This window comes from Macaca thibetana, chromosome 11 (assembly GCF_024542745.1).
Source record: "Macaca thibetana thibetana isolate TM-01 chromosome 11, ASM2454274v1, whole genome shotgun sequence".
Taxonomy (NCBI): Eukaryota; Metazoa; Chordata; class Mammalia; order Primates; family Cercopithecidae; genus Macaca; species Macaca thibetana.
This window is the reverse complement of record NC_065588.1, coordinates 38484311-38502107: the sequence shown is the minus strand read 5'-3', so window position 1 is coordinate 38502107 and position 17797 is coordinate 38484311. Positions and strand designations below refer to the sequence as shown.

The 17797-nt window shown below is 37.4% G+C and overlaps 2 protein-coding genes across 18 annotated transcripts in view; one reads left to right on the top strand and one right to left on the bottom strand.

Annotated features, from left to right (window-relative positions):
* YAF2 (YY1 associated factor 2) overlaps positions 1 to 17797 on the top strand; it is a 1232548-nt gene that overhangs the window by 1000517 nt on the left and 214234 nt on the right. The window lies entirely within an intron of this gene.
* The window catches only part of PPHLN1 (periphilin 1), a 126239-nt gene that overhangs the window by 69843 nt on the left and 38599 nt on the right, over positions 1 to 17797 (bottom strand). For all 15 annotated transcript variants that reach the window (XR_007717826.1, XM_050749390.1, XM_050749389.1 and 12 more), the window contains one exon: positions 5355 to 5566. Coding sequence is in view for 14 of the 15 variants with exons in the window: in XM_050749390.1 (XP_050605347.1) it covers positions 5355 to 5566 (212 nt within the window). In the remaining variant the exon portion in view is untranslated. The remainder of the gene's footprint in view (positions 1 to 5354; positions 5567 to 17797) is intronic.

Genomic DNA, 17797 nt, shown 5'->3' with positions numbered 1-17797 from the left:
GTATTTTAAAATTCAACCAAAATGTCACAGAATCTAAATATGTAAGTATCTCTGATAAATGTGGGATTAATCCCTAGCAAATGTTTAAAATGAATTAACAGAGAGGTAGTTTCATCTCTAGGAGCCACAGTGGATTTACAACAACAAAGCAAGATAATCTCTATGTTACTGTTTTGATAGAAGAAATATTTGTAACTTAAGAGTTTCAAGAAACACCTGAAGGGTCTTCCTTGAGATTCTCAAGTGGAAATGAAAATAAGATAACAGTAAAGATAAGGGATCATAATTGTTGAATAGAAACAAACAATGCCAATAAAAGGTTCAGGTTAACAGATCGCTAGAGGTTTCCACAGTTGGCCTTATGCTCCTCAACATAAATTATTAACAAATAATACAAAACATATCCAGCATACTTCATTTGCAGATAATACAAGCTGTTCTTATCAGGTACTAATACACAGAATCGCTAAATGAGATTTTGAGAATTCTATAAAACAAAATAAGCTAAAGTTAATTAGATAAAATGTAGCATTTCTAGTTTGTTTTTTTTTTCAGTGCATTAACTACACACAAACCATTGCACCCGAAAAAGTACAGCCTGAGAGGCATTTGTTCACGTATTTTGTTTACGTGAAAATAGCTTAGGTTTCAGTTGCCTACAATCCAGTAATGAAATGTGGTTGCTAAAATAAAAATTCACTTCTGGTATTATAAATTACAAGAAACAGAAGGAAAAATAGGGAAAGCAAAAGGTCTGGAAACCATGACAAATAAAAGGAACAGCAAAATAAACCAAATATATTTAAACCTGGAAAAAAAATCATGAAGAATATGATAGTACTCCTCCAATATATAACAGGTTACAACATAAAAGGAAGAAATATCTTTATATATGGCTCTAAAAAGAATAACTAGTATTAAGTAGATGTTACTGAAGAAGATTTTAATTCTTTCATAAAGAATGAGCTATACAGAAGGAGTAGACTGTGATTTAGTAAATTTATCACAAGAAGTACTAATACTTTAACAAAAAATAGGTGTGGGAGACCAAACTTAGTGATTTTTTCATCACTTTTAATGTTATAGCTTAAATAAAAGGCAAATGATAAAAGTGTAGGATAGGAAAACATGGGATCATTTCAAAGAGGGAAAAAAAGAAAATAAGTATTAGAATTGACAAATGTGGAGATATTTAGATTAATTACGATAAAAATAAACTTCGAGTATACGAGGTAAATATAAAAAAAAATTTACTTGGGAAAGCATCATAATACACAGGGAGAAAGGAAATGAGATTAACTAGGACAATCTGCACTGCTAGCATGTGAACATGGACAACAAAAAGGAACTAAAAATAATATTGCATATCCAGGTCAGCCCAACTAAGTTATAGTAAGAATATTCTTGCAAGTAAAGTACAGGATGAAAACAAGTTTGATTTAGAAGGATAATTAGTTTGAAGAAGTACAAAGTTCCAGAAGATTAATTCAAAAGGCTAAGTAGAAGAGATTTAATTAAATGTGTGTGTATGTGTGTAAGCACAAAATGGGAAATAAGCAGTTGAATTTAAAAATGAGGTAAAATCACTATAGCCAAACCAATAGTGATCATTAAAATAGGAAAAATTAATCTAAAAGTACAAACAGAAAGGAAAAAATTGTTAATTTTTTAAAATGAGGGCATAATTATTTTAATCTGTTATTTATACTTATAATAATATTTTAAGTCTTTGTCAAAATTTCAATTTATACCAGAAAACTTAATTTTAACACGTGGGTAATTATCCCAGCTTAAGTGACTGATAAGTGAAGAACCCCATGTCTTAGTTCTCTTTTGAAGAAAAGCCAGGTGCTGCAATATTTGTGACATTTAGATTTAATGCAAAACCGGTATCTGAAATAGGTCAAATAATAACTTTTCCCATGTATTATTTAAAATACGACTTCCATTAACTTTTTTGCAAGATTTCTTATGTAATGATTCTGAAAACAGGAAAGGAAAATAGAAAAAATTTTCGTAGTTCAGCCCAAGTAGTTAAGGAATACTTGAAAATAGAGTTTTCCCAGAATAAACTTTTTCTTGATTAAAGAACTTTACTTTCAAAGCTAAATAACTTGAAAGAAAGAAAGAAAGAAAGAAAGAAAGAAAGAAAGAAAGAAAGAAAGAAAGAAAGAAGAAAGAGAGAAAGAGAGAAAGAGAGAAAGAAAAAGAAAAGAGAAAAAAAAGAAAAGAAAAGAAAAGAAAGAAAGAAAGAAAGAAAGAAAGAAAGAAAGAAAGAAAGAAAGAAAGAAAGAAAGAAAGAAAGAAAGAAAGAAAGAGGAGAGAGAGAAAGAAAGATAGATGCAGGCATTAACAAAGTCATATGCTCTGTTTCATTCAATTTACCCCATATTTTAGTCTACCAACTTAATCTTTAAATCACTCCAAATACTAAAGGTATGAGCCCTCAAAGGATGAGTGAAGGATATTGGAGACCCTAAGACAGGAGCATCACATTATGGCTCATCCACATTTCATCCCAAGACCTTAAGAGTTTTGGCCACTAAGAGGCCCAAAGCAGGTCAACAGAGAGAAGATGCTTTCCCCGCAAATTTCTGTTTTTGAGGATAAAATAAAAGCTAATTCACCAATAACTACCCTTAATAATTTCATTATAAGCTGTCAAGTAAGAATCTCTTTTAAGCTTCTTTTATTCATGTTTTGTTAAAAAGTTTTCATAATCAGTTTCCAAAGATACTTTCTTCGTTAATGAAAATCATTATTGGATATGGATTTAAGTCATACACATCCCAAAAAAAGATCCTAAGGGCAAGGCACAGTGGCTCATGCCCATAATCCCAGCACTTTGGGAGGCCGAGGCAGGTGGATCACTTGAGGTCAGCAGTTCGAGACCAGCTTGGCCTATATGGTGCAACCCCATCTTTACTAAAATACAAAATTAGCTGGGCCTGGTGGTGCATGCTTGTAATCCCAGCTACTAGCGAGACTGAGGCAGGAAAATTGCTTGACCCGGGAAGCAGAGGTTGCAGTGAGTGAGATCACATCACTGCACTCCAGCCTGGGTGACAGAAAAAGACTCTGTCTCAGAAAAAAAAATAATAATAAAATAAATAAATAAATAAATAAATAAATAAATAAATAAATAATTTTTTAGGGTCTTAGATGGTATCTGGCTAATTTTGGATATGTCTGTGCATGTGAGCATTCATAAGAGCTTAGAGCAGGGGTGTCCAATCTTTTGGCTTCCCTGGGGTGCACTGGAAGAAGAATCGTCTTGGGCCACACATAAAAGACAAACAGTAACAGTAGCTTGTGAGCTTAAAAAAAAAAAAAAAAAATTCACACAAAAGCCTCATGTTTTAAGAAAGTTTACTAATCTGTGTTGGGTTGCATCCAAACCCATCCTGGGCTGCATGTGGCCTGCAGGACGGGGGTTGGACAAGCTTGGCTTACGGATTATCTTCTTAAGGTTTTTTTTTTTGTGGTAGGGGTGGGGTACATAGAAGCAAAAGAGAAAATACTTGTATACTTGTTAACATTAGTCTCCACAATAAAACCTTCAGTTACCTAGAACTGTCCCAAGCACATTTTGGACAATCAGGCATATATATGTAAGTGGCTTATTTATTTACTTATTTATTTATTTTTAGAGACATAGTCTCGTTCTGCTGCCGAGGCTAGAGTGCAGTGGCATGATCACAGTTTACTGTAGGCTCAAACTCCTGGGCTCAAGTGATCCTCCTGCCTCAGCCTTCCGAGTAGCTGAAAATACAGGCATACATCACCATACCCAGCTAATTGTTTAATTCTTTTTTTTAGATACACGGGTCTCACTATGTTTGCCCAGGCTGCTCTCAAACTCCTGGGCTCGAGTAATCCTTCCACCTTGGCTTTCCCAAAGTGCAAGGATTACAGGCATGAGCTGCTGTGCCCAGCCTGTGTTTGTTTTAAATCCTTAAAATAACCTTCTTATCTCTTGCATAATCATGAATATGCCTGTATCCAAAAATATGTTTTTTGGGAAGCCCCACTCTATCTATCTCTACAAACAGTAGACAATAAATGTTTGCTAAACTCAACAATCTTGCAACAGCTTCAAGGGAAGACAATCTGATGACTCCAAATGGTTTTCCATCACCTTCATCATGTAAGAGGCAAAGGCTGTTAAATTAAAACTCTTATTATTTGAAAAAAGACAGTTAATGAGAAGGACATTCAAAAGGAAATATCCTGAACTTTTCTGATTTCTGCACCTTGGCCCATAATTCCTTCTAACTAGAAGACGCTTCTTTACTTGTAGAAATCTGAAATAAGGCTGAGCCCAATGTCATCTCCTTTATGACATGTTCTTACATCCCCAGAGTGTAAATTAATTTTTCTCACCTTGACATGCTCATGTCAACTCATTTATGACATACCAATTATTGTATCAGTTATATTTTATATATATTAACATATTGATAAAGTTGACATTAGCTGGTGAGAAATATACACATATATTCTAGTTCTTTAGTGACAGGGACGTCATTGTTTAACACTAACACAGTGCCTTGCATACAGAAGGCACAAGAAAATGTTTTGTGAACAAGTTCCACCGCAGGCTGCAAAGATAAGAATGTTTTCTCTAGAAAAGTAGTTTTGTCATTGATTTATTCAAACACATACTAACAACTCAGCCAGCATGACAAGCTAAGATTGTACAGAATACCATGTAGGTTCAGGCATGCCAAATTAAAAATAAAAATAAAAATAAAATAAAATTGGGGGTTGGAAAAGAGTAAGGGAGGTTTTCATTCTAAATTTTACAAGGCTGGCCGGGAGCAGTGGCTCCCGCCTGTAATCCCAGCACTTTGGGAGGCAGAGGTGGGCAGATCACGAGGTCAGGAGTTTGAGACCAGCCTGACCAACATGGTAAAACCCCATCTCTACTAAAAACACAAAAATTAGCCGGGCGTGGTGGCGCACGCCTGTAATCCCAGCTACTCAGGAGGCTGGGGCAGGAGAATCACTTGAACCCGGGAGGCAGAGGCTGCAGTGAGACAAGATAATGCCACTGCACTCCAGCATGGGAGATAGAGCAAGACTCCGGAAAAAAAAAAAAAAAAAAAGTCCTCTTTTACATGCTGAAGAAATTAAAGGCAAAGTGTCATACAGAATGCCACTTCAAATAGTTTGAAAAAAATGTGTGTGTATGGTGTTTGTTATACTATTCTATCATCTTTTCTGTAAGTCTGAAATTTTTCAAAATAAAAAGTTTAAAAAATAAATCTCTTACACCTATAAGGAAATCTGACTCAGTACATTCTCATCAGAGGAGACTGTGAGAGAAAAAAATGAAGTCTTAAAATACATACTTCTATGTTGAGACTGATGGAAAGAGTATGATTTGCTCCTTTCTGGAGAGTAGCTTCTGCTACTGACACTGGAACCAGATCTGCTGTGTGGAGAATCCTTTCGGCCAACAGGTGATTCTCTGAAAAAAGTATTGTCCCTTTTATGAGGAGACCGCTCTCTCGCATAATGGGAAGAGTAGAAACTTTTTCTTCTAAAGCCATCTCTCATTTCCCTTTGGAAAAAAAAAAAAAAAAAAAACGTAGAATAAGTTAATTACACTCTATACCCTATATATATATATAAAAGCACAATGGCAAAAGCTCTGATTATAAGCTACTCTTTAAATTGTACTCTTGGTTCTCTTTTTCTATCACTACCTAACTGCTGAAGTGAGCTAACAAAATGAAACAGTATCAGTGAAATATGATTTAGAATGTACCCTTTTTCAGTTTGGAAAAGAACCAGGTGGCTAAGTGCAAAAGTTACTTTATTTTAGGCAAGCACAAATTCTAAAATGTAAAAAAAAACCTATCATATAGTTTCCATTTCTCTTTGCCATTAACAATATACCACACAGCTACCATATTCTCAAAAACGCTTAGAAACGCCAACGATTTCCCAAGTAAGACACTTCATGGCCAGTTACCCCCTTCTAAGTATAGAAACTACTGGTTTTCAAGGGATATGCAATTTTGCCCACCCACCCCCAGGACAATGTGGCATTGTCTACAGGTATCTTTGATTATCATAATGGGTGAGGGGAGTTCCATTGATGGGTAGGGACCAGGACTGCTGCTAATTTCCTACAGTGCCCAGGACACGCCCCTGACACTACACACCAAAAAACTCTTCAGTCCAAAATGTGAATAATGCCAACACCGAGAAACCCTGCTATATACCTATTAAATTCTCGTTCTCTGAGTTTGCATCCTCAGTACATAGATTGTTGCCCATCTCTAAATAACTACTTTTTATAAATCACCTCTACTTTTATAAATTAAATTTTTTTTATTGAGAAATACCATCAACTCAAAGCACCAAGAAAGCCCTAGTAGTAAAACCTTATAAAGCAAAACCATTTTAAAATGTCAAACCAAAATTACTAAATGAAACCATCATCAACTGAGCCTCTATTAAAAGAACACTTAAGAGTCAAACAGGTTTTAATCCATGATTTAACAAATGTACTGCAACATTAAAGATATTAAATTTCAGACAGAAGAGTGCTAAGAGACAAACCAATAGCATGCAATTTCAAGTGCTTGGAAAATCATTTCAGCATCTTGATTGGCATTCTATAGGATATAAATAGGCTGTTGTCCTAAAGTTCATTTGAACACTAGCTGATTAATACCCCAAATATATTGTCCCTTCAGACACAAGTAAGTCTCCCTGGGAAAAAGCAGAAAATAGCTTAAATTCATTTATGGTAAATGAACTGGTATAGAACACTAATACTGAAATAGAGCATTAAGGAATTCTGGCACTAGAATTCCTTGGTCACTAAAACTACAAGGGACACACCAACAGCACTGGTTAGCCAGAGTGGTGACATGGTTGCTATTAAACAAAAAGCTTTTGGAAATTGTGTGAGGTGCTGGGACCCAATGGTGAGCCAAATGTACACAGTCCCTGCCACCACAGAACTCCCAGGATAACAGGAGAGGCTGACATTAGACAAATATACATAAAACATGTGAATGCAGTCAAGAATGGATGTAGAGAGACTAACAAGGAACCTAACTTAGTCCAGGCAAGAGACAGTGGTAGCTTAGATGGGACAGGAGCAGGCGAGGGGTCACAAATTTTACATGTACAAGAATATACCCTCTAGACTTAATGGGATGTAGTTAATGTTTTTACTAATGAAGTGTGAAAGATGGGATACCAAGCTGATTCCCATAATTTTGGTATGATAGATTAATGAAATTGGAAAAATAAATTTGAGAAATGAGGATGCAGGTGGGAGGTCCAGATTTTGATGGGAGCATTGTTATGTTTAAGATGTTTGTGCAATATCTAGGTGAGCAACTAAAGATAGTAGTCTAAACCTCAGAGCAAGTTTTTGGCTGTCAATATAAATTTGTAAATAGGCAGTACTTAAAGCCTGGTGCAGATGAAAGCAAAGGAAAAAAGGATAGCAGGCCTAGAACGTGGGGCTAAAAAACTACCATGAAGAGAGAAATGGGCTACTGAAGATTGAGAGAACAGCCAGAGAAACATTAGAAAGGAGAATGCATTTATCATGGAAGCCAAGGAAAGAGGATACCAACAAGGAAAATAAAGGTTTCCTACATTGAAGTTAAGTGACTCTTATTGGTAACTTGCTTACAGGATAGAGAAGAGTAGGCCCACATTCAGAGGAAAGATTGCCTACCTTCCTCTAATGAAGAGACAAAATGTTGAACTACAGTTTCCGAATCTGACACCAGATGGCAGTAAAATCACAGCAGTTCAGAGCTATCAGTGGCCTGAGGTGGCAGGATACACTTGGGGGATGTTAAGTGTCAAATGTTAATAGCTCAGAATAGAATAATATCTCTTCTCCCCTTCACATCAATCCTTCTCCTACTCCCCACTAATTTAGGTAAAAACATCACAACAGGCCTCAATTTTCATAAGTATCCTTTTTGATAAAGTGGTAACATTAGCCATTTTTTCAGATGTGTGTGTATGTATTACATAATGTATATAGTGTCCACTATATGAACAACACTATGGGGAATTACTCTTGCTTTGAAGAAGCTAAGTACATTGGGAAGGATGGTAGGGTGAGAGGGGGTGAGAACCAAATGTTTAAGAAGGCTGTTACTTTGTACCAAATGTTTAAGAAGGCTGATCAGAAAACTGATCCCGGTCTTAAGGAAATATGAGATTTAGATTAATATTATCTAACAGAAATATAGCCAAGCCACAGAAGTAGTAGTCATATCTCAAGTAAAGAGAAACAAGTCAAATTAATTTTAGCATTTTATTTTACTTAACCCAATATATCCAAAGTATTACCAACATGTAATTAAAAAATTTGGTAAGCTATTTTACATTCTCTTTTTCAGCCTAAGTATTAAAAATCCAGTGTGCATTTTATGCTGACAGAATATTTCAGTTTAACCTGACGATATTTCAAGTACTCAAAAGGTACATGCAGTTAGTGGTTCCCATAATGGACAGCATAGATTTAGATGGTGGGAAAAGTATCACAAACTTTAGAAAAAGCAGTACAGATTAAAGTACTATGTGAACAAGAACTGAAGTAGTTAGAATAGTGAGACCTTAAAAAAGCAGTGAGTGAAAAGCAAAGGCAGAAAACGTTTAAAAGAAAAATGACAGTATCAAATACAGCAAGTCTGGGGGAGACTATGCATTTAAGACCTAGCAGTTGGCCAGGTACAGTGGCTCATGCTTACAATCCCAGAACTTTGGGAGGCAGAGGTGGGAGGACTGCTTGAGCCCAGGAGTGTAAGACCAGCATGGGCAACACAGAGAAGCCTGTCTCTACAAAAAATTAAAAAATAGCTGAGCGAGGTTGCACCCACTGGTACTCCCAGCTATTCAGGGGGCTGAGGTGGGAGGATCACTTGAGCCCAGGAGAGACTGCCGTGAGCCATGATCGTGCCACTGCACTCCAGTGTGTGTGACAGAGCAAGACTCTGTCTCAAAAACAAAACAAAACAAAACACAGCACACCAGGGTGGGCGCGGTGGCTCACACCTGTAATCCCAGCACTTTGGGAGGCCGAGGCGGGGTGGATCACTTGAGGGCAGGAGTTCCAGACCAGCCTGGCCAACGTGCTGAAACCCCATCTCTACTAAAAATACAAAAATTAGCTGGGCGTAGTGGTGTGTGCCTGTAATCCCAGCTACTCGGGAGGCTGAGTCAGGAGAACTGCTTGAATCTAGGAGACAGATTGCACTCCAGCCTAGGCAACAGAGTGAGACCCTGTCTCAAAACAAAACAAAACCACCTAGAAATCATTTGATCTGTCAGTCCAAGAGTCCAGTAAAATTTTGGAAACCAAAGCAGACTGCAAGAAATTAAGATATAGCTAGTGAAGAAGTTAAAAGCCATAACTTTTCTTCCAAAACAGGCTGAAGGAGGGAAGATGGGAGGGAATGATATTTTGAGGAAATATTACTGAAGGCTGATAGAAAAAAGTCAATTCACTATAGAAGGGGAAACTACTAACCCAAGACACAAAAATGTTAATGGTAAAGAAGGAGCCAAAAGTCAACTGGAGAAAGTGAGACAAAGGGACTAAGTAGAAGAGAAGAATATGAAAAGAGTAAATAGAAAAACTCTTATTTCAAGAAAATAAAATACGACAGAGTTCTCATCAGAAGGCCTTTGTCTCAGTAATTACAGAAGTCATCAAAAAAGTTAAGAAAGAAAGAATGTGAATGGAGGCTTTAGGCAGATTAGAAAGTTTTACTGATCCTCTGGGGCAAAGTATTAATTAGAGCAATCCTTCTCAAAATGTACCTCCACAGACCTACCTGCCTCAGCATTTGCAGGAAAGGTGATAGAAATGCAAATTCATGGGGGCATCAACCCTCACCAGCTGAATTAGAATCTCTAGGGGTGTGACCCAGTCTTCTGGATAAGGTTTTCCAGGTGATTCCTATGCACACGAAACGTTAAAAAGGACTGAATTCTTCACTAGCATGTAAGAGTTATATATAAGTGAATTGTTCAGAAGTCAGAAAGCAGAAATTCAGAGTTCATGATAAAGGCAAAACAATTCCCAGTGATAAAAGTAGGGCCTGACCATGCCTGTGGATATATAAAGTTGAAAAATACAAGAAAGAACTCGAGTTAAAGGTGGCATTAAATCAGGATACAGAGGCAGACTGGATAGAGAAGACTGTGAGCCAGAAATTGTAATCATCAAGGAAGAAGAAATGGACTGCTGGAAATTCATCAGAGAATACAGTAAGACAGGGTGGTGTAAATGAGGAAGTTCAAAGATGATGTGGAAAAAGAGGCCTGGAGAAAGTAATGAGGAAGAAGAAATATGCCCGAACTCATCTCAAGAATCAAGGAATTAGAAGGCAAGTAAGTTGGGGGAAAAGTTAAAAATCTCATTCCATTCCTTAAGAACTGGATGACCCTGACCAAGTTATTTAATTTCCCTATGCTTTAGTATCCTCAACTATAAAGTGGGGATAATAATACCTACTTCACAGAATTGATGTGAGGAATAAACAAAATAATATATGTAAAAAATTTAGAACAGAGCCTGGCATACAGCACTCAAAAGATGTTAGTTATGTCTATTTACCCTAGTACCCTGGTATAATTTCCATTAAACCAGTAAAAGGTTTGCAGCAAGAAAGAGCCAGGCATGCCAATACAACTGCTGTATTGATAGCTGCATGTCATTCAGGAAAGCAAAACTATGGAATCTTGCATGTCTGTAAGAGTTTAAAACTAAGCCATAATAAAGCTTCTAGAAAAAGACTTCAGCATGACCTCCCAGGGAACTTACTTTACAGAGGATGAAATGCCAAGAACTTCGGTGAAAGAGTCTTTATGCAGATAAAACATACGAAGTAAAGTAGGCAAGAATGCAGCTCACTAAACTGGAGATCAGAAAATGTTTGCTCTTTCAAAAGTCAAATAATATTTTAGGCACTGTGGCTATATGGTCTCCCAACACATCTTCTCAACATTCCTCTGACAGACAATAGCAGCCACTGATAACATATAAACAAATGGACATGGCTGTGTTCCAATATAATTTTAATTACAAAAACAGAGAGCTGACCAGATTTGGCCTGTGGGTTGTAATTTGTCAACCTCTAATCTAAATAATTATGCACTTCCTGAAAGTTTTCAAGCACAATTTATTAAAGAAGAAAGAGGCTACCTACAGCTTCATATTTCCCACAGATTATCAAGAAAGGTATGGAGTTTTTCACCCCATCTTTTACCAATATCTTAAAATTTTTGTGCTTTAAAAGTTTAATTGTATTTTGGAAAGAAAAAATAATTAAATAATGATAGAAATGTTTTGGCTGGTTCATATTTTGTTCTCTACCAGAGATCTGACGAAAAGCCTTTCTTAAAATATGTTGCATAGAACACTAATCCACAAAATATTAGTATTTCCCATTCTACTACAAAACATAAAAGGGGGTTCTGTGAGTAAATAACTTTGAGAAACACATTTACTTAGAGTTCCACATCTCAGATTACTCCTTAATGGCAGATACAGATTCAACAATTAATTCATCTACTTATATATGGCCTTTTGACCTTAATATAATTAACCTCTCTGAGCTTCATTTTCCTAACCTCTCCAGACACAGCAATTCTGACATGAACGGTATCTATATTACAATTTTAGGTTTTAGTCTTTTCATCATCAGTTATCTCATTTTTAACCTTACATGAATACATGGACTCTCAAGCTTTAAAATATTTTATATAACTGAGACAATATGGGGAGGACAGCAATCACGTATCACAATAAATTCAGGTGAATTGAAAAGTTAAATGTTTGGATGGAAAAGACAGAAGAAAAAGACCCCACCACCCACCCAAAACGACTGTTTAAAAAAAAAAAAAATTTAAGTATACAGGAAGAGCCATTTTGTATCAAAATACCAAGTATAAACTATATACAGAAAGGCCTCTAAGGTGAAAATTAGAACTAGATTGAAAGCAAATTTCCAATTAAAAGAGAAAGTTTCAACATCAATGCCAGTCTTAAATATTAATATTTAATGATTTATTTTTGGCTGGGCACAGCGCTCACACATGTAATCCTACCACTTTGGGAGGCCGAGGCGGGACGGATCACTTGAGGTCAGGAGTTCGATACCAGCCTGGCCAACATGGTGAAACCCTGTGTCTACTAAAAATACAAAAATTAGCCAGGCATGGTGGTGCACGCCTGTAGTCCCAGCTGGTCGGAAGGCTGAGGCAGGAGAATCGCTTGAACCCAGGAGGCAGAGGTTACAGTGAGCCAAGATCGTGCCACTGTACTCCAGCCTGGGGTGACAGAGCGAGACTCTGTTTCAAAAACGTAATAATCATAATAATAATAACTTACTTTCAATCTTTTAATGAATGCTAGCAAAACCACTAAGAATAAGATGAACACACTAATAAAAAATAGACAAAGGATATGAAGATAATTCAATGGAAGATAGACAAAAAATATTGCCTCACTAAATATTAATATTTAAGATAACAAAGTTAAAATAAGTTTTCTCTATTAAATAGGCAAATGATCTCCTCTAACCAGTTACTGTGCCAAAGAATTAGATCTAGGAAAGGGTTTTGTTTAAATATAAGGTAAGTCATAAGGTTGCTTAGTTTGACCTTTCCATGGTGCCTTAATTTAAAAAAAGAAAGGAAACTAAGACTTTGATTTTTCATTTTTACTTATCATAAATTGTGTTTTTACACTAGGGGATAAAAATTTAACAGAAATAGGACTCAACTGCTTTGTAAAACTAACATCATGTGCACTAGTACCTAAGAGTATTTACAGAGTACCCACCATTATTCATAGTAGCTGTGTATGAGCCTCTGTGCCCCTGTTAGTGTTGGAAGGAAAATTAAACAGTAATAAACATCAAGATGCCCTTCTCATTTATGGATTAGTGGAATTCTTTTATAATCTCTCCTTTTTTCCCTCAGAGATAGAAACTCTCATGGTTGACATTTGAAGCCTAGTGCAAACTATGTTCAGCAGTTAATTGTGATGACAAGAATGAGAAGGAATTAAAAGTATTCTGCAACATCTTGTGAAGCAGGCCTAGAAAAAGCCAGATATTTACAGACGTGAATATACAGATGTGTACAGAGAGAGAAAAAAACTTGTTAATGAAGATAAGAAAGGTGTTCTAACAGTCAGAAAAGTATAATATTTGCAGTCCTATCTAATATTTTCTGTGTGGACCCTAGAAGTTTAACCCTCATTTATGGGCCAGAGTAGTATTTCCCCTTTTCGGACCATTAAACCCCTAGCGATTTCTAGCCAAACCCAAGTGTTGCATATTATTCATGACAAAGCTTAAGTAGACACTTAATCTTTAAAAATATTCACTCAGCCTTCAGGAAAGTTCTAAAACCTGTGTTCAAAATGCCAACTCACTGGGGCACGGTGGCTCAGGCCTGTGATTCCAGCACTTTGGGAGGCTGAGGCAGGCAAATTGCTTGAGCCTAGGAGTTACAGACCAGCCTGAGCAACACAGGGAAACCCTGTCTCCAAAAAAAAAAAAAAGAAGAAGAAGAAAAGAAAGCCCGGGCGCAGTGGCTCACGCCTATAATCCCAGCACTTTGGGAGCCGAGGAGGGCAGATCACCTGAGTTCAGGAGTTCAAGACCAGCCTGGCCAACATGGTGAAACCCCGTCTCTACTAAAAATACAAAAATAAGCCAGGTGTGGTGGTGTGCGCCTGTAATCCCAGCTACTCAGGAGGCTGAGGCTGGAGAATCACTTGAACCTGGGAGGTGAAAGCTGCCGTGAGCCGAGATCGTGCCACTGCATTCCAGCCTGGGCGACAGACTAAGACTCTATCATAAAAAAAAAAGTGTCTGGTACTAGCAGTTAGCTGTAAAACCATTCAGTATCAACTAGTATAATTTTCTTCGTGCAAGTATCATCTTGATTTTAAGAATTTTTTTTTGTTGTTTTACCCATAACCCTGAAGCATGCCAAAAAGAGAAAGAGTATACTAAAGTCTGAACATATTTTTAATACTGTTCCATAAATCACCAGGTAAAAACTGCAAGTAAGACAAAGGTCCATTTACCATGCAGAGAAAACTTACAACAAAAGCCTTCCAACTATAGGTTTCTAGCTATGTTGAAAATGAAGGTATCAACATATATGATACAACGCATTCAATACAATGAATTTATACGGCAAATCAAAAAGGGCCTTTGAAGAAACACAAATAACAATACAACCAGGATTATGAGGCCTCCAAAAAACACACTTGACGAAACTGATGCTTTTTATTATCACAGAGTACACAGCCTGAGAGTTAGGACAGTGTCTTTGGCTACATTGCAAACACTTCAGCTATACTGCCCGGCATATAAAAGATGCAGAGTCATCAGGAGAATGGAGGAAGGGAAGAACTAAGGCAGTCTCTCAAAATGTGTTCCTTGAACCATGTGTGACTGCAGATTACTTTAGATGCTTTATTTGAAAAGCAGATTTTTGAAGCTCAGATTCTCCTGTTAATACACATCCCCACGGTAACTCCAGCCCCTCACATCAGTCAAAACAGGTAAGAGGTGACAGAACCCTCAGTGTCAGCAGATATATGTTCACTGCTTATGAGTAAAATACAACAAAATGGGAGAAAGGGATATAAGGGAAGGGAAGAATGTAGAGATGGAAAGCATTTACTTCTTATTCTGAATCTCATTTTTCTCTCCTTCCCACATCCAAATATGCACAAATATTCACATAAAATATTGGCTACTTCCTTTCCAGTCAATAGGGACTTCCAAAAAGAATTAAGATTTCAAGAATTATTTTGAGAAAGCAGCCTGGTAATTAGCAAGGCAAGCTTAAGAATAAGTGAAGTACAACCACAAATATCTTTCATTTTAAATGAAACGGAAAAGCACAGGCACTGTGACTTAAGCCAAGGAATTTTCCCCATCACTTCTTCTATCCTATCAAAAAATCAAACGTGTCTCTCTGCTTGAGTTCAGATTAGAAGTTTGGTGGTCAAGTTCAAAGCTCTTTCCACAAAATCACATGTTTACAGTTAAAAGTATTCTAGGAAAAGTAGAACAAACAAACCAAAAAAGTATTCTAGGCATAAGATATGGACTAAGAGATCTTCCAACTAGAACTTTTTTTGTTTTTTTAAGGCGAAGTCACCCTCTGTCACCCAGGCTAAGGTGCAACGGCACCATCTCAGCTCACTGCAACCTCCACCTCCCCAGTTCAAGCGATTCTCCCACCTCAGCTTCCCCAATAGCTGGGATTACAGGCACACGCCACCATGCCCAGCTAATTTTTGTATTTTTAGTAGAGACCGGGTTTCACCATCTTGGCCAGGCTGGTCTCGAACTCTCGATCTCAGGTGACCGCCCGCCTTGGCCTCCCAAAGTGCTGGAATTACAGGCGTGAGCCAGCCTAGAACATGTTCTTTAAGAACAGAAATCTTATCTGTGTTATTCACAGTTTGATCTCTAATACCTAAAACAGTGCCTGCTCTTATAAAGGTAAGATATGCCTAAATTGCTAAACAAAAATACCAAAAAATGTAATGATTCAAAGACAAAAGAAGTCTATCTAACAACGACGAAAGAGTCTAGGCATCCCAGCAAGGTGAGAAACGGCCCCATGCAATTTTATCCAAGGACCTAGGGTGACCACTGTTCTATTATTTCAACATGTGGCTTCGAAGGTCACATGTTTGATGTCATTCCACTCCAAGGCCTACCCTGCAACATAGAAGAGGTAGAATATGTGTGTAGAAGAATACATGTAGAGCTCCTATTCCATTCCACTGGAGCTAGGTTGGTTATGTGACCACGCCTGTCTGCAAGGATGGCTAGGAAATATAGTCTAATCATGTGCCCAGGGAGTGTGAAGAATAGGCAGCAGTCACTGCAAGCATTTCAATGAAAAAATGTGGGATTCTAGGTGAAGATGTCTAATAGGCAGTTGGACACAGAGATCTAGAGTTCAGAAGAAAAGCCAAAGCCAAAGATACAGATGTGTCAGTCATTAGAAAACAAAATACAGGTCAGTGTTTCTCAAAATTCCAGCCTCCAGACCATTTGCATCACAATCACCCTGTGGGTTTGTTAAAAATACAGATTCCAAGACTCCACTCACTGAATCAGAATCTCTAGATAAAGCCTCAACATCTTCATTTATAATGAGCTTCTAAGTGATTTTTATGGACACAAGTTTTAGAAACATAAGCAAAGGGAATTGCTACCATTGATACAGAGAGATAAAGTTACCATAGCTCAGAGAACATGGCCAAGAAAGTAATTGTTAACATGATCCTATGGTTTCTGGACTTTGTCACTTCGTGCTATTTGTTAGACCAGTAGTTCTCAAGTCTAGCTTCACATTAGAATCACCTGATGAGCAACCCCCTCTTTTTTATTATTTTACTCATTTATTTATTATTTTTTAAAAGACGGAGTCTCACTCTGTTGCCCAGGCTGGTCTCAAGCTCCTGGCCTTAGGCAATCCTCCCACCTGAGTCTTCTAAGTAGCTGGGATTCCAGGTGCAAGCCACCGTGCCTGGACTGATGAGCTTTTAAAAAATACTGATGCCCAGGCTTTACCCAAGACCAACTGAATGAGGTCTCCAAGTACGAGACCCAGGCAGTAGCATTAAAAAAAAAAAAAAAAAAAAAAGCCTTCCACATAATTCAGAGATTTAGAATACTGCCAGGATTGAGAACCACTGTATTAGTCAAACTACATTACAGGCTCTTCATTCCAGAATCTCAGATTGTTACCCTACCCCAGAGATTGCAAATTCTGGGGGTAAAAACTCTGCTTTTAATTAGCTGTGAACAAAAAAAAAAATTGAGAGATTTCGCATTTTAAAAATCTGGATTTCTGACTTCTTTTGAAGCAGGCCATGCTGGGCTTACATACTCAAATAGCAAAGATCGGCTGATAACAAGAAGCAGCTGCTCCAATCTGGCATTCATTCCATTCCCTGCCTAGCTACTCTAACTCTATAAGTAATATAGGATAATAGGAGCATTATCACCACAGATAAATATGTGAGCTGTTTACCTGTAACCATTATAAGAACTTTATGCGTAGTGAACGTATTTGTGTACACAGTAATTTAAGTCAATCTTGTAAAAGCTTTCACATCCTCGGCCTCTTTATGAATCAACCCCTCTAACTTCTTCCTTTGAGACCTGGCATTTGAACATAAATACTATCTTTCATCAAGCTCTTGAGTAGTAAATACACATTGAGAACCCTACTTCAAAGGCCTGGGCTATATGAACCTCTAAATTCTCCATCTCCTAAGAAAACAGGGAGAAGCCCAAAAAATTCCTGATATAAGTTCATGCCACCCTACTGTACCCCACATTACCAACCTCCCGGTAACTTCCTCGAATTCCCTGAAGAAGTTAACACAATGGCACAGTCCACATTGTTACCACACATCCTACCCACACCGTGGATGACTTTCAAAATTCACATAATCTGTGCAACAATGTAGGTTCGTGTAGGTTGACCATCTCCTCTCTCTTCACAATTCCTTAGCCATATGTGTAAATCCTAAACTCTGCCATTCATTATCGGGTGTTCTGCAGCTACATTTTTATTGCATTTTCACACTCTAATCACGATGTCTTATCCTTCGGTTTTTTTCACTCCTACAATAACTCCATCTCCACTTTACAAATGCCCTTAGTCTCCTATATTTTTGAGCAATCGATGAACCCCATTCTATTCATTGCCCTTTCAGCCTAAAGGGCAGTATTTGGATCACTCT